Genomic DNA, 23,819 nt, shown 5'->3' with positions numbered 1-23,819 from the left:
GCTCGGTCCTCGCCCTGTGCCACCTACCACTGCTTCGCCGTTGGTAGCTGGTATCTCCGCAAATGTTAAAAAAATTCATCATCTTGATCTCATTTGACTCAAACCGCTTTTTTCTATCAGAAAGAAATTTCCATTTTGTGTGTGTCTGCAAAAGATTTCTTTAAAAGTTTCAGAAGTGACCGTTTCATAATACGGTGCAAAATTTATAGACTATAGCTGCTCTTTCCCTTCCCTGGAAGGGGAAGAATATTACAATGATCCCTTTTTAATCTTCCTTGTTATCCATCGTGTCTGGCAGGTGGAGGTGAAAGTAGATTGAAATTTACAGTAAATCCATTTAAAGATCTAATGCTGTACTCGAATAGAACTTGGCTTATGATTTTTAACAGATTTTGTACCATATTAGCAAAGTGTAATTACATAGGAAGAGAGTGGCTAAGAAGTAGCCGCTAAAACGACATTTACCAGCAGCAGCCACGCTACAGTAGCGGAGATCCTTCCCTCCTCTAAACACAGCTTAATTATTACACTTCCAAATACACCGTTGTTTCGCTTTCTCTTTTTTAAGAGGCACCCCCTAGAGCAGAGGGGAAACTCGGCACAGCAGCATGACGCGGTGCAACAAAAAGCTTTAACCTTGGAGGACCGCCTTTTGGAACCAACTGTGGTTTCTGAACTGAGGGAGTACCTTTAAATGGAGTCAAGATTTCACGCAGAAGCCCTTGTGCCTTTTCGTTTCTTGCTGCCATGGCAAGAGTTGAACAGAATTCCAAAATTTGAAGTTTGCTGTATAATCGACACCTTTATTGACTCAACGCTTACCTGAAAACTCGCGCCACTGTAAGTAAAAACGGTACTTTTTGCTCATGACGTCAAAAGTAATAGTAAAAGCCTTTGTGTGAAGGTCAGATTACATGAAAATCATGGGGGGGGGGGGGTTGGTTTGGGGTTTTGGTTTTTGGCGGAGTTTTTGGAGGTTTGGGTTTTGTTGGTTTTTTTTTTTTTTTTGTTAAGGGTTATGGTTTTTGATTGCAACCATGTTACTGCTTTTTGTCAGCTGTACGACTTTGAATTGTAAAGTTATTTTTATGTGAATAATGGGTATACATTTTATTCATTAAATGTATTTGAAAACCATGGGGTTTTTTCCTTCTAATTAAAGAGTTCACACTTGAACCGCGAGTCAGTTTGTACAGAAACGTCCTCCTTGAGACCTCCATTAGCACTACTACTCATGAGACTGAGTCACCGTCAACCTAGTTTGAACTAGCGTTGCAAGCACCACATTTGCGAAAGGTGACTGAAGTCCCAGGGCCATAACCTGCCGCGCTCCTGCGACAATGTCTGCCCTGCAGGCAGATCCTGAAGAATGATTCTGAAGAAGTATCTGAGGTCTGAGGTAAACGTGATCTTTAAAACGCACGGCTTAGCAGCCTCCAGAAGGGATTTAAGAACTTCAAACCCCTGGTACTAAATGGGATTTCTTTCCCTAATAAATGTAAATTTGATAGGCTGCCTCTAGTTGCATTACCTGTGAATGGTTTGATCAGCTGAAGTGGGTTGGGACTGGGAAGTTAACTCCAGGACCCTGGATTTCGGTGGGTGCTTAAGGCTAGGAGCTGAAAAATGGAAGGTACAAAAAACCCAGCATAAAACACTCCTTAGGATTAAATAGTAGAGCAGACCCTGGCACCCAGCTGAATCCTGCTCAGTTCTGGTAAGCCGACTGAATGTTCAGCTCCTTCCCCAAAGTGGTGCAGGTCCAGGTGCCAGCAGAAAGCCGCGTGCCAGGGAGGTGTGCCGCCCCAGGCTCCCAGCATTCGTAACACAGGGCCGAGTTCTCGTCAGCAGGGGAGAAACCAAACTGGAGCGAACGGTCCTTTTACTGCAAAAGAGAAAGGCACTGCTTGTTCCTCTCTGGGCTGTGCAGGGCCGGCAGAAGCGCGTCCGCTACGCTGAACCTCACAGGCCAAAAGGGGATGCGGACCTCGGCAGGGCTCGAGCGTGCATCGGTTAGGCGCTCTTCAGAACTGGAAGAGCTGTGAGTAGGCAAAGCAGGTGTTTGGGTACGCACCAAGGAGAAGGCGAGCAAACAATCTGACGCTCCTTCTTAGATGTTTGTGGCACTCGCCTCAGGCATGCACTTAAGCAGCCAGCGACTTCGTCTTTTCCCCATCCCTCAGAAACCAGGAAGAATGGTAGCAGTGGACATTTCTTTCCCTTCTGCTAGGCATGGAGGCACACGTGGGCGTCTTAATGACTGCCACGTGTCCTAATCATTGTTACTAGAGTGCTCACACTGATTTACAGTGAGTTATTAGCATGCGCCACCAGATTTTGCATCCAAGATGTGTGAATCTCCCTTCTCACAAAAAGGCAGCTAGAAAAGCTGAGTTTACGCTTGCTTTATTGCAAAGCTAACCAGTACAGCTTCAGCTCTCTGCATGCTCGCAGGCACCTCTGGGAACTTGTTTCCCACGGCTGTGTGGAAATCACGTTTCCGAATGCCACACCGAAGTGAGGGGGATGCCAATGACTGCATCATCTCCTATTCCTTTGCTCATCTGCCCCTGGCTGATGCGCCCGGGGAAGGCTAGGACGTAACGCTGCTTGAAGAATAACCAGCAGTCCTGAGGACACACGAGGAGGCACCAAAGTTCATTTGCAGTGAACCAGACAGAACGAAGCACGTGTCTTCTGTGGACACTTGGGTGGTTTTCTCTTGTGGCTACTCTGACAGCTTCTTCTCTAATAATTGCTTCACCAGAACAGGATTGGATCGTCCTTGTGTTTCTCTTTGTACCAGGCCAATTAACTTATTTAGAACTTTTCGATTTCCTGCTTTTATTGCCATAACCTTTAGAGAAAAAAAATCAACAGACACCACTGTTACAGTAAGCCTGGACATTTTCACTCATTCACAGCCAAGGTACGCATATTTTTGTCCTTTGGACCATTGTGACAGAATACTGTATTTGGGGCTGTTATTTATAAAAACTGCCTTCAGCTTTGCAATAAGCTCCTGCCCTGCTCCCATGAGACAACAGCACGTCCCTACAGCAGCAGCAGGGCCTTACGACTAATAGAAAGATCTCCTCTTACTGAAAAAGTCAGAAAGCACTTTTGGATTTTAACAGTGTCTACAACTTGAACAGAGACTTCTGGAAGAGAGCCAGAAAAATGAGACCCACTTCTGTTTGCTAAGAGGCTCTACCTTTTTACTCGACATACTGTTCTGTTATAACAAGTAATTTGCATCAAATCACAATCTATTTGATAATATTTGTGAGGCCCTTCAAGTGCAGAAGTAGGTGTTTTTGTAACAGCATGTTATTTCCTTTAAGCGAGGCATCCTTTGCAACTTAGCAATTAATTAACTGATCAGAAATAGGACCTCCTATCAGACATCTAGTGTTTGATGCACAATCACCTGCAAAATAGCAAGGGCCACATTTAAAAGCTAAGTAAAGACACTGAAAAAAGCATTGGGAATTTCACTGTCAGGCATTTCTAAAGGAGACGCTGCTGCTGAAAGACAAGCTTGGGGCCTTCGTGTTGTTTGCGCGGCAGGGAAGGCATTCTCTGCGTTGTCAGAGTTACTGGGCAGAACACGACAGCTTCGATGAAACTGGACGGCATATTTACAGATAGTAAGGGAAGGATTGCAAACGTATGAACCACCCCCTGTGCCAACACCAAGCACAAATGCAAATATTGCTACTCATTACGGTATCCCAATTATTGGCGGTCTAAAATCTTCTCTGTCATGTCACAATATGGAAAGGACTCATTGCTCCTGATCTGCCAGAAATTACCCCTATGGGGCAGAATACAGTACAATCCAGACACTGCGTTTTCATAAAGTGCTCAGTGTTGGCTTGAGCAACTGTCTGCAAGTTAGTTGATTTTAAAGAAAGTTCCTATCAAAAAGCAAGGCATACTTTTTTTTTTCCCCCTGTCAAGTACTCGGCTAACTCTATTTTGTAAGGTAAGCTCTCACAGCAATTTAAAGCAATGAATTACAGGCCTTCAAGGCAGCTTTTGCCTCGGCGAAAGATCGCCTGGAAAAAGCAGGGAAGTGAGGCCGCTCTACTGCATTTGGCTTGACTAAAACAGTGGAAAACAGGGAGGAATTAAATTCTCGGAGAGTGCATTACTATTGAAATGGGAGTGTAGTTACAGACCTTCAGCGTCTGCACTTCCCAGTCAGTTCTAACATTTTTTCTATCCACGCTTGTGCTTCTGTACCAGTCTGAAAATGCAGCAGCGCTTTTATCAGGCTCTGCAAATGAGTCAGTCTGATGGAGGTCATGCCGACCTACTGCAAGCTCATTTTCTTTATCAAAAGCTCTTGCAGCGCTGTTAGCACCCCCCCAATGAGATCTGGGGTGGGTGGTACTGTTCTCAAAAGATGTTAATGTTTTTTTCCAAATGGCAAATGTATCTAGACAATGTGTATAGTAGAAGTAAGCTATTCACTTCTGCTTTTACATTTTTGCTCCAGAGAACATATAAGCACTTGTTTTCATTTTGCTTTTTATAAGGCAGATTTTAGGCTCTGTCAAGATCCCTTCCCACTCCTCCCCTTCGTGCTCAACAGGTTTTTTTTCCCTTTTTCCCAGCTCAGACCTTGGGAGACCGATGAGCCGCACGGGCTGCTGCGTGTCCTTCCAAGGAGATGGGGGAGAGCCAAACCCCCATCTTTCCTACTGCAGCATTTGCGCTGCTGCCACAGCCCAGCAGCAGACCGGCAGGGCGGACAGCAGCGCTGGAGCCGCTGCCACCGCTGCCGCGGGGGTTCGGCTCCTCCCCACCCACAGGCATTGTCAGGCAGGAGAGCCAGCTAGGCCCGTCGCTTTGGCAGTGGACGGAGACAGATGCAAGTAACATTTTTGCCTTGCCAGCCTCTGATGCAGTCTCTCATTCCATAACTAATACATGCCTTGCTGGAGGTAGCTTCAATCTCCAGCTTCAGAACAGTTTAACAGCGTTGCCCTAATATCACAACAGATGACATAAAAATCAGAGTTATGCGGCCGGGTGGCCAGGTCGGGTTAATGGCGGTATAGCTGAAGAGGGAGAGAGCCCCACAGTTTTGCCTTCCTGCATTAAATTTTTATGGTCTCTCAGAATGACTTAGCGCATTAGCCAGACTGGTAATTTCTTCTGCTGATCGTTCTGTGTATGCTTCAATTTCCAAAAAAACACTTAGTAAAATAAGAAAGGAGAAGAAAAGCCTGGTAATATCTGAGCAGCAGCTTTAATGCTCCTCTACTGGCTCTAGAGCTCAAATGCCAATCAAAGGGAGAAAAAAAAAAAAAGGCCATTTCACCCCCCTTTTTAGTGCCACAGACTGCCATAGTGCACAAGCTTCCCAGCACCATCATAATCACCTCATTTTCTTGTCCATCAATCACCGCCTGGCAGATCTGTTCAAGCTCGTTTTGATCCTGTATCAGTTCAAGTTTCTTTTCTTTAACAATTTCAAGAGGAGTCTTCCCTTCTCCCTTCCACAATTCCGCAAGCACCTGAAAATCACAGTGAGTAGCGAAGGTCAGCGTCTTGACGTATCAATGTTGTTTACATGCAGTATTTCAGTTACCGATCCAAGAAGCCAGATTTTAGTTAAAGCGAGAGCAGATTGTCTAAACGTGAACAAACCCAAGATTGAATCCTGTGCCTCGCTGACAGAGCTCTTGTACCCTCCCTCCTTTTCTGCATCCTGAAATAAGACAAAGCGTTTTCGCTCACTGCACGAGGGCAGGTTAATGGTTCCCAGCCGGAGCTCTCCAGCCTACCGCAGTACCGGGAGCTGCCCGCTACTACCAGCGATGGTACCTGGTCAGCGAAGTTCACCGAGCGCAGCCCCCCTCTGCCTGGCTGCACTAAGCCGCGGCTCCCTCGCTGGGAGAGGGGGGCACCACGGCAGAGACCGTCACCCGCTGCAAGGCTGTTTCTCAGGCAGTGCTCGCGCTCGTCTCGCATTATTCACAAGAACTGCCTAAGAGCAGCAAGAAAATGCATTTCCCTGAGAAATGTCTCTGCCCGGGAACTGACGATTAGCTGACTGTTGTACCAAGTCCAATCCCAGGTAACTCATCCCATTACCAGCCCTCATCAGCAAGCTGTAATGAGGATACGCGTGACAAAGCAGAAGAAAAATGGGGCCGAGCAGAACGAATGCAGCAGCTCCAGCTCACCTATGCATCACCTCCAGTACTGGAATGCTGGGCAAACCCAGGCCTCCGGAATAACCACTTGTTAATGCTAGTGTGCTTTCCTACACTGTAGCAGGGCTATTGCCCTGGAATAAACTTGAGAGAAGAGAACATTTATAAAAAACCAATTTCCTTGGGCAGTCATTTTCTGCGTTCCCTTTGCTCTTATTTCAGAGCTGTGGGAGGAGAGAAAGAAAACCCTTATTAAAACAGCTGCTTGTGCTCCATCCTGAGCTGAAGATGTAATTGTACGTTTGGGCCATTGCTGTGTACCAATATGGAAATGGATGTCACGGCGAAATTTCTGCATTAAATACTCACTGTAGGATGAAAAAGAGGCTGGGATGGGGAGACGAGAAGGGGCATTCAAACTGCATGTTAAATAATTAGCAGGGCAGCAAGACAACTTAGGAAAAATGAAGCATGTGGGATGGTATCTTAACTACCCCAGCAATTTTCGTCAGCGTGAAGGATTTTCTGCTACAAAAGACCTTCAGTTAAACAATTTTGTAGCCACAACAGGTACTTAAGAACCATGCATTGACACAATTCCTGCAAGAGGAGATTTGTTTGCCAGCGGTACCCCAAAGCTTTCTATAGGATCTTATCGCTCTGCTGGAGACCTTGAGAGAGGGTAACGACACGTGGCTGTACTGTGGCAGCTACATCTTGTCTTCCCCTGTAAGAGGGTTAAAGGCAGATCGCAATATTAAAGTTACTGATAAGCAGCCAGAGTTACGACCGCTGTAAGTAAAGCTTTCAGCTGTTTATATCTAAATAAATCAGTGCAGTATATGATGTCTTCTACAAGATCTTCCTTCTAGCGCAGTACTTAAAAATCATCATGCCAGTGCTATCTGGAATACCCCTGGAAAGAAATACATCCAACAAAGATTGAACCTGCCTGCAGCCGCCTGCCTTTTTTATGTTGCACTCCATTGCTACCCCAGGCAGCCCCCTCCTGCTCCTTCCCTGAGGGAGCAGGCGGAAAGCTTTCCGTCCTCGAGGCCTCGCGAGGCACCGGGACGGTACGTCACTCCTCAGAGGGGGCCCTGTCCTCTTCGCACAGCACAGCCCATAGCAAAACACCCTGGGGAGGCCGAAGCGCTGCACAAATCGGGGGCTGGACAATGAATAAGCCCTATCGCTCTCCTGGAAAAAGGCAGATGTGATTTTTCGGACTGGTATGTATTCAAGCAGGGTGCCATGGGCTGCAGGAGGGGAAAATCTGCAACAAACAAAATCTACGCAGCCGACCATGGCAGAGTTACCCAGGAGCAACTCATACATCAGGCTGACTCAGAGCAGGGCCAGGACAGTTTGACAGTCACAGATCCGGCTCTGATTCCCTGCTGTTCCTATGCCAAACGTCTCCTGGCACGGAGAAAAGCTTGCCCATTAGAAACCTTGAAGGCACCAGATTTTCTCTGTGACATCTGCATCATGTGTACTTTTCCATTTGGTAACAAGCATCTCCGCTCAGCTAGTAGAGCAACAATGTTAACAAGGCCCTTGCTTGTTTACAGGTGTGTAGGAAAGCAGAAAGAGATGTGGCCAAGACCTGTCAAAGATGCACTTTTAAAAATGTGTTTCTCCACTTGGCAAGGAGAATGAATCTAAAGAAAGCAGTTTAAAAAATGATTTCAACTCATTTACACAAACTGCCTGCACCAGAACAGGAGGATCAAATTATGAAGTCTCCAGAGCCAAAACGAGAATCTCAGGCCTCATTTCCATTACTGAAATCTCAGTAGTTTCTACTATTGATTCTTGCCCGAGCGTGATTAGATTTTAATGACGTTCTGCGGTCTCTACCTACACAGGCATAGCAGCAAACCATTGGTCAAGATGAATTAATCAGGACTTACACGTCTGGCTGCCACAGGCACCATATCAAACATTTTGCAACTGGTGAACGTGCCAGCTGACTGCTGTGCCTGAGAACGCTCCAACTGGAAACCCTATCTGCAGTGATTTGCTGCCAAGGGTGGGAGGGAAGCAGCAGGCAGCACCACTCCACTCAGTCCTGTGGGCATCTCTCCTTTCCAGTGATGGAAGCCTCGACGTCTGGCAGTTGTCCCTCAGCCTCTGACAAATGTGAGGGGCAGGCTGGGTCCAGTCCTCCAGATGGTATGGCCGTAATTGTCAAAGCAGATGGTTCTGTTTAGGTTTGTGTACTGTACTCATTTCCCTGCTATCTACTTCAAGTGGCCAAGTGGGTCTGTTGAAGTTATTCCTATGTGGGCGACCTACGCAACTGCAGAAGCAAACAAGACCTGGGGTCTGCTCTGCTTCATGCCCTGCTACAGATCCCTGACGAACGCGTGACAAGGATGTCCGTGAGGAGTTGCTCCAGCACGGCTCTTCAGCAGCAGGGGCAAGTTTCTGCTTCCCTGGGCCAGGAACCAGCCTCCTCCCGCAATGCCGTAACTCAAAGGCAGGCCCCCTATGCCAGAGATGTACTCGCTGCTAGCCCTGCAAAGGAGGACCGAGGCCCCATCTCGGGCGCACTCCCCATCAGACTGGTTTCGGCCCTGGGTGAGCAGCACCGGCACCTCCCACCGCGGGCTTCAAAACGGAGCCTCTGGGGTGGGCCACAGCACGGGCCCGTGCAGGTGCCCTGGTCCAGGACACGCTCACCCCACAGCCCTGCACGCCGGCAGAGCTGGAAGCTGCTCCCCTTTGGACAGGCACACCAGTGTGAAATTGCTTCGGAGACCTCTGGAGTAGGATGCTGTATTTGATGGCAAGTTGGGTGTGAGCTCTGTAATTACCTAAGTGGTAATTATGTAAGCGCACAGCACCCTTTCCGTGGCATATGCATCCTACCATACAATGGTCCGCGTCTATAATCAGTGCTCACAGCTTTTATCTGCCTGGGTTTTAGTGCCTTACACAGCAGAGACCGAACACAAAACCTCTTAAAAAATTTAAACTGTTAACAGCTTCCTGCAGCGAGCATGTACGTGTGTGCATGTCTGCGCACGGATGGAATCCTTCCGTCCTTTCTCGTCGGATCTGTCTCTACCCCTGCAGTTCATTCTCCCCCACCCCAAGTGCTGCAAGTCATCTGCTCTTGTGTATATATAGCCCTTTCTGCCCTCGGGCCACCCAGTATCTCTGCCTACTGCTGAGAATTGTTATAAACATTTGTTATTCTTCCAACATCCAGGCAACCAAAATGCTTTTCTAAATGTGGCAAGGTTTCTGCAGTTTGATAGCATCACTCAGTGATGGCAAAGAGTACTGTTATTTCTCTGTGTCCAATTTCAGAACACCGAGGACAACATGCACATTACAAGGAGTTGGTAATTAAACAAGAAAAGCATCTCTGAAATTCTTGACATTTCATAACCTGTCAGAAGTGCTGGCACACAAATAGATCACAACGCAAGCAACTCCCGTAGAAGAGCCTTAGTACCCTGTCTCTACCTCCACAAGGAAGATGCGAGTTAAGACCGGAGTTGCAAAGCTTCCCTTTCAAAGGCAGACACCAAACCGACGAGCGTGCCATAACCCCGCAGGCACAGAACCGCTCTGCATGCCAATGCTTTTCCTATTAATACTTTATCTCCTTTTTGAAGCTTTTACTTTTCCAATCCAAAATTTCCAAATGCACGTGCCTGAAGTCAGGCACTTAAATCCTTATTTATGACACCTGTCACATGCAGCTGGCTATTCACAGAAGCAGACCAACAACCAGACCAACTTAATTAAGAACCACAAGCATCTCCAAAAACAAAAACAACAAACCAGGAAGTGTGAGTGTCTCCAAGGAGGGTAAAGAGCCGCATTTGCAACAGTTACACTTGGTTTATAATCATCATGCAAGAAAAAGTGAACTGACTTCAGTGCTATTCCAAAGTTGTACTTGGATTAAATCAATAAGTGCTAGAAAGATGGAAACCCGCCCTGCGTATTTCAGAGTGTTAAAACCTTGAAAGCAGACAATGCAAGTTAAATATCTTTATTAACAGTTTCACTGACAAACACCTGAGAAGAAGCAGTCATCTAATGTACTTGTCTAGAGGATAATAATTCATCTGAAAAGACAATGCATTCCACATAAATGAGCTGGCAACAATTTGAGATGAATGACAGATTTGTGCCTATCCCAAAAAACCTCCAAATTTTGTCTACAGACACAGCAGTCACGGTACCCATCATAAGCAGTTCACAATTTTAGATACAGATCATCAAAAGCTGATTTTTCAGATTGTCCTAAGCAAGATGATATTTAGAAAGAGGGGAAAACTGGCTTTACCATCAGTACTTGCTTGAGACGTCCACGATAGCACTTGCTCAAAGAAGCAAGGATAAAAGAAAGGCCAGACCTCTCCACTTTGCCTCAGAGGTACACCAAAGCAGAACTCTTTTTGTGACTACACTCGGGTGAATTCTACCCTTTTCCACATGCTAATGCTTGGGAAAGTAGACCTTACTGTCCCTTAGTACCCGGTAGATATTCTCAGCTTAACTGCAAGTCATGGATTAACTCCCACTGACCTTTCACTCAGGTCTGACTTGAACTGTGAAATTGAGATCTAGCGTCCAGTCTGTTCAGAAGCAGGATTTATTTATTTGATTTCAGTTCACATTGCTTAAATCTGCTATTTGGCTTGCGCCCACTTCTAACACTGAATATGCAGATATATCTGTAAGATTATACACACACGAGGCATTCTCATTTATCATATTTATATAGTAGATACAAAATTAATCCTTCATCAACACTCCCAAGTAATTTCCTTTTAAAGCAACTGATGTACTGGTACACACTGACTGATTACAAAATTGCTACATGAATGGAGTAAGCAGCCACAGGCTCAAAGTACAGTAAAATCAAAAAGGTACTTACCTGCTTTGCTGCTGTAGAAGAAATTTCTTTTTTTTCTAGAAGGTTCAGAAGGTCAGCCAGGAGAAAAGAACTGACTGGGCTAGGGAAAAAGGGGGCAGAAGTTACCTCAGAGAATAAGGTGAAGTAATATATCTGCGCTACTGTTGCTTGCCTAAAGATCACACCGTTTTGCATGACAAGCTAGTATTTTTCCTCATGATACACTGTATTCAACTTTGGTACCGATTGCCTGATTATGCCTTACCACTGTCATATTCCAAAGAAGGAAGGCTCTGATTGTTACTCTTAACTACACGGTCCTCTTCTCTGCAAGGTATTTGGTTAACTTCATTCGGCGTGACAGAGTCAAGGCCTACGTAGTACTGCCTAGCGTAACAGACTTCACAGATAATAACTAAAGCAGAAGCGAGCAATGGAGTGACATGATACCATTCATGGTACATGAGAAAAGGATCACTTCTGTTTCACCACGGTAGTAATCAAGAAGCCTGACCTTTCCTTTACTGTAAGGGAATGTTGTTTCAAATAACTGAGCAGGTCATTTAGAATCCAGCCGATCACTTTCTTTGGCTTCATCTGGGTCTCTTTTACCACATTTTCAAAGAATTCTGTTAATCCGTCTTCATTCTGTTTAAGAAAAGTTACATGCATCAAAAAGATACCAGAGTGCAAACATGTTTAATTATACAATTACATTTGTAGTATAAATACTTAGTCCTAAAGTAAACTTGGTTTTGTAAATTCATTGTAAAGTCCCAAGACTTTGGAGTCATTTTATTAACATAACAGCAAACAAACTATGTTACGCCTGGAATGGGTACATACAGCTTATCTGCCAGCCTGTCTGTTTCAAGGGAACTTCCAATAAAGGAGTGATCTTTTTTTCTTAACTCCTCCTTAAAATTAGCATTTGGGGGAAGCTTTCTCATCTCCTCATGCGTTTTAAATATGTATAATGCTAGAAAATATAATGCTGCCATCTGACAGGCTGTTGTGCCACCTTTTACCAAGAAGAGATTTTTCTTGAAACTGTCTACAGACATTTCACTCTTGATCTTGCAATCACTTCTATTTATTTTGGATTTAAGGAATAAGTTTAGCTTGCATTCACCCTTCAATAATACGGAAAGGTCACACTGTAAGAATCAAGGTTTTCTTTTTCTAGTATTTTCAGAGAAGCTATGTAAGCTTTTCCACAGCACCCTAAATGCTCAGAAGGTATGACAGTAGGGGATTCAATTTATAGCCTAAGTGAAATCTGAGATGGTTTTTAGAAGAACAGACACTGCACAGTCTGGTGAATGCTGTGCTGTTTGTCATCAAGGCATTGATGGATCTTTAACTGTAGCACAGAACTCATTAGGTCTACCGAAGGCTGAAGAGATATTAAGCGGCAGCTCCTGCCTTTTCAAGGAGGAATCCAAATCCAGCGTGCCACTGGACTTCTGCAGTGCGTGGCATAAATGCACAGGAGGACAAGCCAGCTCTCAGAATTTGTGAGAGGTAACAGTTTAGAGACAGCCAAGGAGCTATTCTAAGTATACTATCATCACAGCAAAAACATTTTCCAAGCACATACTGACTGCAGCCAGATCTCTCTGAACAGTTCTGAGCAAAAAGAGTGCAGGTCCGTACTAAACCAAAGCCTGACTTTTCCGCTCAAACACATCCCGTCAAAACAGTCTCACTCGCCCTTGTTTTTAAAGGAGATTTATCACCATAGCAATACAGAATTTTAGACTTTCCTCCGCAAAACTTTCACAACACAAACTTCCAACAGCTCTTGATACCGCATTTTTCATTGGTGATGATGTATGGCTTTTGAGAAGACTGCAGACTACTGCTCTCTGTTCTGTGAAACAGAACAAAATGTACTTAGATTAATGGTTGATGTGCTGTAAAACAGGTGTGACAAAAATCAGACCCGTCCCCTTTACCTTGAGACCGTGAGCAAAGACACCAAGTTCTCAGCCTAGGAAAGCCACTGAGGTCTTTTGTCAACCAAGGTAAATCTTGTAACTCCCCCTAGCTAGCTATCTAATACACACAGACATAATTCCCTTCTTTTCCAGTGTTCTTACAAATTTAACTAGCAGTTACTTTGTAATCAAATAATGTAAAATCTAAGGCTAAATAGACTAGAGGAACAAATCTGGCTTTAAAAAAACAGTAAAGGAATGACGTGATTACCAAAGTACAGTAACCTTGATTAAAAACTGCGTGTGTGTTAAGTGGAATTATTAAAATGATGCATTACTAAATACTGTACTCTTTCTAATTCACCTCAGGATTCATTAGCACAAACAAACACTGATTATTTAAACAGCGGGTTCCCTTCCACAAAAACACCTGTCCAATTTAGGTAGGAAAAAGTGAGCACGTATAAATGCTGGTTTCTTTACACATGCTGCAGAAGGTTTTACAAACGCTCCAGGCAGAGCGGGTCTAGCTACAACATTATGCACACGAAAACAATGTCTGCGGGTGCCACATGTCTGAACGCAGGCTACACAACTCAGAGGCAGCACGTCCAACCCCGTCATCACGTATAGGCTGGAGAGCGTATCCCTAGCAGTGGGCGCATTCAGATTTCTGGATGCCAACAACCTGGCTTGGAGCTACAGCTCTGACCCTGCTGCCAGACCTTTGAAAATCAAGGACAAACACACCCAGCCTTCACATTTTAGTAAGACGATTTCCAGGTAGCAAGAGGAGAAAAGCCTAGGAATACTCAGACAGACAGACAGACAGACTTAAGTATGCTACCAGGTACTGAACCCCATACTCGCTACTTGTGCACGCAAAACCAGACATATTCCCCAGAATTCCTTTGCATTTAGTTTTAGGCTTTTTAAAGTGACTGTCATTTTCTGTAGCCAAAGCGTAGGAAAACCCAGCAATGCTAGACTGAAATGAATACGGCAAAATGTCAAAACATGAAAATGACTGACAGAAATGAAACATTTTCCTTATTTTCTTGCCATATTAGAAAAACGCAGGCATAACTTGATTAGCATCAATTTCTAGATATTGTACTACTTGAACTTGACTTTAATTTGTTCTGCATTTTGGTCAACTTTCTTCACGCCAAATTCATTCCAACTACCAACACACAGCCCTGTCCCTTGCGATAGATCTGAGCTGAAAACCACTGCATGCTCTAACAGGCTGGTTTACAGGAACGCTAACTGACTGTTCTCACTTAATTCTGAATAACGTATTTTAATCTTCATAGAAGGAAAATCAGAGATCTGGAATTGCAGCACCACGGTTGTGATTCAGGCCCACTCGGTGCTCCCGTTACACACCAAATATGCCGTAACTTGTTCATTAGAGTCTCACTGGCATGAAATCTGACATACCAGTATTTCAACCAGATGCAAATTTCTTTCTCAAACATGGTTTAAAACGATCGCTTAATAGTACTGAGATGCCAAAAAAACTAGTGGTGGAGTGATTCCAGCTGCTTTTTAAACAAATTTAAAACAATACATTGTTTTACAAAATACCATGGGTACAATCTTTCGGGACATTGGGTCTGTAACGCTAACTTATGCTTTTAAAGACCAATAATGTTTCCCAAAGAACTGAAGAAGAGAACTACATCAATTTAACAAATAAAATGTCATTTTCTGCTTTCTTATTCCCATTTTCACCATCACAGTTCCTACAATAACCAACTGTGAGGTAACAACTGCTGCAAAAATGCGCAAGATCGTCAGGGGAAAAAAACAGAAAATCTAGCCTATTAAAGCAGACAAGCAGAGCAGTCAAAGAAAGTTCAAACTTTTTCCTATAGCTTCTTATAAAGCAATTTAAGTTCTAAAAATAAGCATAAAGTCACCTGCACACCATCATGTATGAGGACGGCATGTCATAAACAAAATGGTCAAAACCAACTTCTACAGCATCCCACTTTTGACTGTTCCAAGGATTCACCGATGTAATTGTTCCACCAAAGCAGTGAGCCAAAGCCCAAGTGGAACTGCTACTTTTATCTGAGTAAGCAGGGGAACAGTAAATGTACAGGAAGACCTGGAATTCAGACGAGAAAGGAAATGATCAGACTGTTTTTTTTCTAAGGCTGTATTGTGACAATTGATCTATTTTTTGGATGGTCCTCCCTGGACTTCAGCATGCTTTTTGAAAACAAAACGTCACATTAATGTCTATGCCAATACATCTTATTTTTTTGTCTCAATAGGAAGCAAGACAAAAATATTATAATACCATAACTGGCAACATTGTCAGAGATCCTTCTTGACTGAAGTATTTGCCAGCCTGCCAGTTGACACAGCAAAGTAGAAATTGCATGCAGAAATTGAGTATCCAAATACCATGGAGTCTACGTGGCTCAAAGAATTGTATCTTTACGAACAAGAAGGGTTCTGCATGAAGAAAATCAGAAACTTCATTTATTTTTGCAATTTATACAGAGCTGTCAAAAATGTAGCAGTTTACGCTTAAGAAATTTCAGATATAAAGATATTAATAGGTAACACTCTCCTTACATTTCAGTACGTCTTATAATTAGGCAAAGCAGGAGTCTCAGATTCTCAGTACTGCAGTACGTACAGGTAGCTCTTGTATATGAGAATAAAGCTCATGAAGTAAGCTCGGAAACTAACTTGCATGCTGAAGTATGGTGTTGTTTTATTATAACTTTGGCGCATAATGTTTTTTCTAACAAGTTGGCGCAGAACAGAGATTTTGCATTTTAGCGTCATCCCTCTACCACTGCCATTTATTTAATGAGCACTCCTGGGCGCTCTAACCTGAAAGAATGCTCATTAGATTTGTGCATCTGGCCCTATCAGCAATCTTCTGCAGCTTCTGATGCAAGCTTAACACAGCAATGGACGTACCGTTTTCAGATGAATTAAGGTTAACTAGTCTCTCAGTGAACAGGCAAGCAACTTTTATGGAGAGTATACACACTGACATTCTAATGCACAATAAAAGCAGACCCGCAATGAAGAACGCGTTCACTTCATGCATTCAAATGGATGCATTATCTTATTACAAGCTGAATCCCAAATTTCAGCTTGGAGCTCATTAATTGTCTTACATGTTGCAAAAAGGAAAAAAAAGTTAAAAGGGAAAAGGCAAAGGCAATAGTGATTTCAGAGAACAGGTGGAAAGAAAGGGTTGTTGATGAGGCAAACATATAGGGCTAGTTGATAGAGACGACAGAAACCACACAGCAGAAGCCATCACTACTAGCAAAACTGAAACGCGCAAGAAGTGGGTTGATGCCAAGTGAGAGGAGTGGGTGTACTGGGTCTGGCTGGGATGGAGTTTATTTTCTTAAGAGCAGCCCGTAGGGTGCTGTGTTTTGGATTTGTGAATAAAGCAGTGCTGACAACACATTGGTGTTTTGGCTACTGCTGAGCAGTACCCATAGAGCGTCAAGGCTTTCTCTTTTTCCCACTCTGCCCCCCACAGCGAGTATGCTGAGGGTGGGCATGAAGTTGGGCAGGGACACAACCTGGACAGCTAACCCAAACTAACCAAGGAGATACTCCATGCCATATAACACCATGCTCAACGAGAAACACTGAGGGAAGGGGATTTTTGGGGAGGTAGTCATTGGTCGGAGACCAGCTGTCCATCAGTCTACTTGTGGAAGGTGGTGAGTGATTGCATTTGCATCACTTTGGGGTTTTTCCCTTCCTCTTTCCTTAACTTATTTAAGTGCCTTTATCCAAACCACGAGTCTTCTCGCTTTTGCTCTTCCTATGCTCTCCCTCGTCCCCTCCTGGTGGGGGAATGAGCCAGCAGCTAGTGGTGCTTAGCAGCTGGCGGGGGTCAACCCACCACAGAGGGGGAGAAGAATAAAAAAAGTCAGAAAGAAGAGTTCAGAACCTATCTGCCCTTCTGAGCTCTGTTTACTATGTGAGAAACATGTTGTTGTGAAAAAATGCACGCATGGACAGGAATACTGGCTGCGAAACCACGTTTTCCAGCTTACACAAGGAAACAGAAAGGTAAGACACTACTGACCCCTCTTGCTGCTATCACTGCAGCCTCACGACTTTGATGAGACTTATGACTCACCTGCCCACCAAACAGTAAAAGATCTGCAACTCACTAAAATGGCACACCACCACAAGAGCGGTTTTCCTAACAGCTTTCTTCAGAAGAAAGAACCATTTTATTTTTCTGTAGAACCAGTTTCTGGACAAGTGTATTAAATTACAGACACATAAAGTAAGGATATTAGGTAGTTAAGTCAGGTGCACTGCTCTCCCTCCATTTATAGTCAAAGGGAAGGAACTCCTCCAGAGAACAATTTAAAGTACTTACGGTTCCGCTCTGAATCTTACCCTAAAGTCGTTTTCCTTCTGTCTCTGCTAATCACAGAGGTAACCAAAGCAGGACACTGTCCTAGCTTAACTGGCTATGTGAAATGTCTAATCTTGGGTGGGTATACTAACTCCCACACAGAGTTACCATTGGCAAATGGAGATGATGCAGCTTGTATTTAAGAAGCTCAAAGCCCTTGAGAATGATTTTGGAAGTTACGAAATTTTGCTGTCATGTCCTTGTTTATATTCATATTTGCCACATCCTTTTCTTTCTCATCCCCTCTTCTGAACCTATCCCTGGTAAATTGCATTGTGAGGTCAAAGTTGATGTTGTACAGCTGTTTTTTGTACTTACCTAAGAATAAGTCTGGTTTTTTTTCAAAATAATGTGGAAGCCAGATCAACTGGGGCATGTGAAGCTGAAAGATTTAAACTTTGGGTTTTGCTTCTGCAGTCAGGAAAACACGTCTATTAATTTGTTAAACACTGACAATGTGCCCAGCCTCGTACCAGACCCAAAGACAAGAAGAGCAGGCACTTGCAGACAAGGATTTGTCAGCAGGAAGTTGTACATTTGTTGCAGTCAGTCACGGGTGCATCCATGTGTAGACAGACAAGATCAATATTAAATAATAGTTATTTGACTGCACCTTGCATGAGAAATGCTTCTCCTAGGCACACTGTGTACGGCTGCTTTTCCCCACCCTTCTGTGTGTACGGCTTCAAGGTACAAAGTGTGCATTGCACGTATTTCCAACTAAAACCATCCATGAGAACTGACAGCTGGTTAATATGATATTTGTAAATCTTCTCAAAAACTGTGCAACTTTGAAGTCTCTAGGCTTATTTTAGCACTTGATCAATAGACCTACCAATAAGGTGAAGCTGTGTTCAGGAAGAATTCCATACTGTTCAACAAGCTTTGCTCTCTTCACACTGGGGAGGTCAGGAAGTCTCTCATGAATCCAATCAATATTTACCACTTGCTGATGGTTCAGATTAGCTGGCAAAGATTTAGTATCGTACAGAATCAATGGAGGAAGGTTTGGCTCTGGCATGAACCTAGTGAAAATGATTATTTTCAGTCGGAAGCTAAACAAGAAGAAATAAAATTTATATCACAAGTTTATGCTTACCTGGAAGTTGTATTACTATTTCAACCGAACAAAATATTAAAAATTCATGGCTTGGTATAGCACTGTTAAGTAATAAGAGATCAGCCCCTGAACTGCTATAAAGCCCCTATTTTCTTTCTTTGAGTATTTGCCACTGATTGTCAAAGAGCAGATGATAGAAAAGGGGTAATCAAAACACTTCTGCGCCCAAGATAATAATAAAAAATAACAACAATAATAATAGATATGGAAACAACCCGTTCCTTTTGGCATCAAGCATGAATTGTGGATCTGGACAAAACGCGAGTGGACTGGCAGGGAAAAACACAGATTGACAGCCAGCTGCCAGGAGTGATCTGGGCAGGTTGCAACCTTTTCCAGACTAACTTCAAAAGTCTTGATGAAATCTCATGCTGTGCTAAAAGCAAAGTTACTGTGCTCAGCAGGGTGCCATCACAGAACAAAAGGCTCCCTTAAAGAGAAGGCCAATTCAAACCACTTGAATAACTGCGATTGAAGCAGAAACCTCACTCTTACACGATCAAATGAGGGGTTCAAAAATATTAGAATAAAGGACATTGGGCACCCTTTACATTTACTATAATAATTCCTCTTTCAAATCTGCCTAAACATAGATTTTAAGTTTAATGTACAATGTGTCACAGTAAGTTACAAAAAATCTGAAAAACACTGTTTAATACTGATCATAATCTTAGTACTAGTAATAATCTTTCTGGTCTTTATTTGAAATATCTTAGACTCACCAGTTTTGCCTAGGTTTTCATGAATTTTCTTTTGCATTTGTTTGAATTAGTCTTGTTAAATAAGCCTCATGCCAGCCTCTACCATAATAAGGAATTCATAAAATGATCACTGCCTTTTCTGCTGCATTTCTACAAACTATAATTTAAAAAGCAGATTTAAATTTAAAGTTTGTGGGGTGTTTTCAAAAACCTTGCTCTGCTCTAGTAAGATCAGTGGTAGAATATATGTAGATTTAAGTATGGAGAGGCAGGGCCTGCTATCTGAAAATAATTTCCCTCAGTATTTACTTAAAGTGGGAGCAATGCTTAAGTCAGACTATTCTTACATTTAATGTCAGGCATTCTTAAGAATACACTTGTACTGGCCACAAAGTAAACCTTCAACTTACCCGCTTCGAGCTAAGGTACTCCAGCTTAGTTTTTGGGAAAAGTCTATGGGTTTTAGCAGAGATGAGACACAGTTCTAGATCTCAACTACTCAGACTAGCACTGATTTTGATAGGTCTCTTCCCCTTCCAGTGGAAGGTAAACTTCCAATGCCTACTCACTATACTGACTAACTTTACATACTCATTACACTGACTACACTTAAGAAATGAAATAAATTCTCAGTTCTTGAAATGTTAACTTATTAAAACAAAAAATACCGATAATCCTGTTTTCCTTCTTTGTCTCTCATTGATACAGTGCACCTAAAATAAAAACAAAACAAGTAAGATGTAGTAAGAGGTACACCACAGAATTAGTTTTATGGCAAAAACACAAAACAAAAACTTCGCCTCATGAAGATCCGGAGAGTTTCTTAAAGCCACTTCAAAGAATGTGTGTATGTAACAGGGCAGTCATTTTCACACAGACACTGCGTGATGTAGCATACAATCTGTTGTGAAAAAGCCTCAACTTTAAGAACAAATTACTACCTGTGAGGAGACTATGCTATGTTACCTCTCCTGATCATGTCACTAGGTATCCACGGCACTCTAAAGCTGCTATTCCTGATGTTCCTCCAAAATAAAAACTCACCCAAGCTTGGAATCAAAGGCTCTTGTTTCATTCAGAATTGTTCCTCCTTTTTCAAGTTCTTCAATTTGCCTCTGTATTTCATAGTCTGACAGAAACAACAGAAAAGAGTAAGCTTATTATACTGCACTATTAGCTTTTGTACACTCCACTATTTCATTTTTCACTGCTATGCAATAATGGAATAGTTTGTTGTTTTAACCTTAATGAAATCAACAGCAGTAGTTACAGGCAGAATTATCAGTCACTGTCTCTCTCTCCAGCACTGTTTCTTTCTTTGTGTGTTTTCCTCATCTTCTTTCATTCCCTTTAAATAGAAAACATTTTCTCCCAGGCACTGCAGCCAAGCCCTATATTCCTACTGACCTTCCAATCACTCTTTTGGAGATGTAATAATCATCCTTTCTTGCTCATACCCAAGCTGCATCTGAACTTCATACACACCACCTACCGTACTCAGTGGAAAGCAATCATCTACATTGAAGGACACAGAGCTACTGCTAACATATTTCAGTGCTAAACGTGCTAGGCACTGAATCATCTGCTTTATTCTTCTTGCAGGCAGAGGGTTACCTCTGCAAGAAAACTGCAGACTAACACAGCTGCTATCCCCACAATACCCCATACTAAGATTTATTCTGTCAGGGAGCAACAAGAGCAAGGCTGCTCCACAAGGAGGATAAGCCAGGAGCCGAGGGTGACCACAGCACAGGCAGCGCCCTCACTGTCTGGTGCAGTCCCACTGGTCTGAACAGCGTGGGCAGAGGCATGTGAGAGGAAGGGTCCACTGACAGTCTCAGTCAAGGCGAGGGGATGAGTTGGGTCCACAGTCTATCCAGGGAGTTCAGTCAGAAGCAGCAGGAGGTAAGTCCCGAGACAGAACTGGGAACAAGACTACAGAACAGGTCCAAGGTCCACCAGGAGGCAGGACTGAAATCTGGCATGCCTGTGATGTAGCTCAGGCAAAGTCTGAAGGCTCCAGCTTGAGCTTAAATGGGACTTCTGGACCCATGGGCAAGGTGCATGGATGGGACACCCAGATGAAGCTAGTCAGGGCATTTAAGGCCAATTACTGCACTCAGGAGCCCAACATATTTCATGTCAGACCACATAAAATATCTACAATGCTCCTGTAATGAAGCAACCATCATTTACCTACTGCTTTTGCCAGGAATCGTATGCTATTGATATTCTTCACTTCAGTCCTCACTCCATAAGGCTCTCCAGGGTGATGCACAGAAACATTGGCATCCACTCTCAGCTGACCCTCTGTAAAAGGAAACCTCATCAACAGAATAGTCTGCCCTGTAAACCAGAGTAATAACCTTCGCATGCATTAATAAACTGCATGTTATGTGCAGAGCATTAATAGCAGACTTCCATACGTTCAGAAAGGAGTAACAACCACCTCATCATAGCTTTCTGTTTGTGATTCCATCTCAAGACTCTGCCTCCAATCATTCAAAATTTCCTGAGAATGCTACTTTTTAAAAAAAATTATTGCTCATAATTCTTCTCAGAGAAAACTGCATCGTGCAGTGCAGCACGGATCCTCTAAGCCTATAGTGAAAAAACCTTCTGATTCACAGCTCTTAAATAAAGGGCAGGATTAGACAAGCAATTTAAAATGGTGGATTGTGAGCTTCCATTCCTCTAAAAACAGCATAAAAATACGTTTTGGAATTAGAATTTGATGGATATATACTACGGTAGCATGGAACACAAGAACTTACAGTTATGTTGAACAAATTCACTAAAATGTTCTTGGAAATTTACAGCTCAAGGACAAAATGTGAGAAGTAGTGGGTATTTTTTGTAATTTTCTTCCTCTCCTTCAAGAAACTGCAATCTCTCCGCCACCCCACATTTCCCTGGCTGCCAAAAACTGAATATGAAGTTATATATAAAAGCATCCTGCACTTTAGTCCAAAATGGAATAATGTCCTTAGAGATCTTTAATGACTCAACCACAAGTAACTTGTAATTGTATCTTTCTAAGTTTTGTTCCTCTAAAGATATTCCTTCTGAGAAGAAAAGGCTTGCCACAGTTATTCAGCTGGTGGGAATAAACAAACAGGAGAGGTTGTATTAAAAAGAAACATCATTTTTCCCATATTGCACAGTGAACATCTGTAGCCTTCCTCTTTTTTTGTTTCAAATACAGATAAGAAGAAACAAACACTTACTGTTTAGATACAGTAGCATTATTAAAGAGAGCGCAAAATAGCTCAGAGTTAAACCTGTGAAGACATCTATGGCTTCAGAATCCATTCTGGTCAATAGATGTAAATTGACTAGAGAAGCCTTGGTACACTTTGTCAAAGTAGGCTGGATGACAGTGCACTAATTTCCTCTGTTTTCACAGAGTCTTGCCAGACATGTAAATGAAGGACGAAAGTGCTGGAATAACCCAACATCTCTTTCAACAGAAGTGTTTTGCATGTGCTCCCTCTTTGGGGTGAAATGAGTACTTGTTCCAGAAGAGAAACAGTCTTGTCCTGCCCTTGCTTCATTTTGAGACATGACCTGCTTCTACTTGGATGTAGGTGTCAATGTGACAAGACAATGAAGTTAATCAGGCATAAGTGAAAGGAGAGCCAGGCCCCAAATGTTCTTAAAAAAGCTTTTTTTCCTGTAAACCCACTTTAAGTCCAGTTTCTTTTCCTTCCACTTTGCAATGAAATAATCTTTTCATCTGTTTGTTGTTAATAAAATAACACCTGCTAAAACTGGGCACTTGTCTTCACTGAACACACAAGTAGAATGAAGTAAAATATGAGAACGTAAAGCCCTTATTTGAAAGCACGTAACTATGATGAGGGAAAACCACAGTAGAAAGCCCTTAAAAACACCACCTTGAAAAAAAAATCCAAATACTTTTAAAGCCAACTATACCGGAGGAAAAATAATCCCAACACTGGAATTCTCCTCTAAAGTCAGAAATCTCACTGCAGTAAAAGGTATTACAGTACAATTCCAATGGCAATCTTAGGGCCAAATTCAGTAGTGATAAATGATGGTATATATGTATGTCCACGAAGGCCTTTAAAGAAGCATGCAAATTGGCTGCTTAGTATTAACAACCCTTCGCCATTTGACATGTGTAACACTAGTGTGAGAAAAGATTCAGCGACATATATAATGTGTAGCAATTATTATTTCCCCCTACATTAAATTAGATTTGCATCACTAGCCAACATTTATTGGATCCCATTTCCTGGGTGATACATGCACCACTCTGACTCAGTTCCGTAGAAGACGCATCCACTTATACTATGGCCTGAATTTGTTGCCACAACAGTGAGGCCAACTGCCACAGGCAAAAATATAGCTTACATTGTGAACACTAATAGGCAGCTGATAATTGGGTGTATGTGTGGAGGGCATGAATGCCCAAAACTGTACTTTTAAAGTCTCAAGCAAAAGCCTGCTCCTTGCTAGCTGTAACCATGGGCTGCTTGTAAATTTTGATAACATTAGGACTGAGCAAAAATGGCATGACCCGAATCCTCCGATTAATAGAGAGACAAGAGACA

The 23,819-nt window shown here is 42.9% G+C and overlaps 1 protein-coding gene across 6 annotated transcripts in view; it reads right to left on the bottom strand.

The window, feature by feature from the left end:
• Positions 1 to 2,390: 2,390 nt before the first annotated feature.
• GATB (glutamyl-tRNA amidotransferase subunit B) overlaps positions 2,391 to 23,819 on the bottom strand; it is a 44,764-nt gene continuing 23,335 nt past the window's right edge. For 3 of the 6 annotated variants that reach the window (XM_087736438.1, XM_087736439.1, XM_087736441.1), the window contains 8 exons: positions 21,439 to 21,552; positions 20,287 to 20,371; positions 19,911 to 19,955; positions 18,257 to 18,446; positions 11,570 to 11,703; positions 11,077 to 11,155; positions 5,394 to 5,528; positions 2,391 to 2,857 (listed from right to left, as the gene is read on the bottom strand). In XM_087736438.1, coding sequence (XP_087592564.1) covers positions 2,729 to 2,857; positions 5,394 to 5,528; positions 11,077 to 11,155; positions 11,570 to 11,703; positions 18,257 to 18,446; positions 19,911 to 19,955; positions 20,287 to 20,371; positions 21,439 to 21,552 — 911 coding nt within the window. In that variant the 3' untranslated portion in view covers positions 2,391 to 2,728. Of the gene's footprint in view, positions 2,858 to 5,393; positions 5,529 to 11,076; positions 11,156 to 11,569; positions 11,704 to 11,732; positions 12,929 to 14,920; positions 15,112 to 18,256; positions 18,447 to 19,910; positions 19,956 to 20,286; positions 20,372 to 21,438; positions 21,553 to 23,819 lie in introns of those variants that run through there. The other 3 variants (XM_087736440.1, XR_015699666.1, XM_087736443.1) reach the window with 3 other exon arrangements.

This window comes from Nipponia nippon, unplaced genomic scaffold (genome assembly GCF_047370975.1).
Source record: "Nipponia nippon isolate SJK-2023a ecotype South Korea unplaced genomic scaffold, ASM4737097v1 scaffold_6, whole genome shotgun sequence".
NCBI classification, from domain to species: domain Eukaryota; kingdom Metazoa; phylum Chordata; class Aves; order Pelecaniformes; family Threskiornithidae; genus Nipponia; species Nipponia nippon.
Note: the sequence above shows the minus strand (reverse complement) of the source record. Positions and strands in the feature narration are given on the sequence as shown.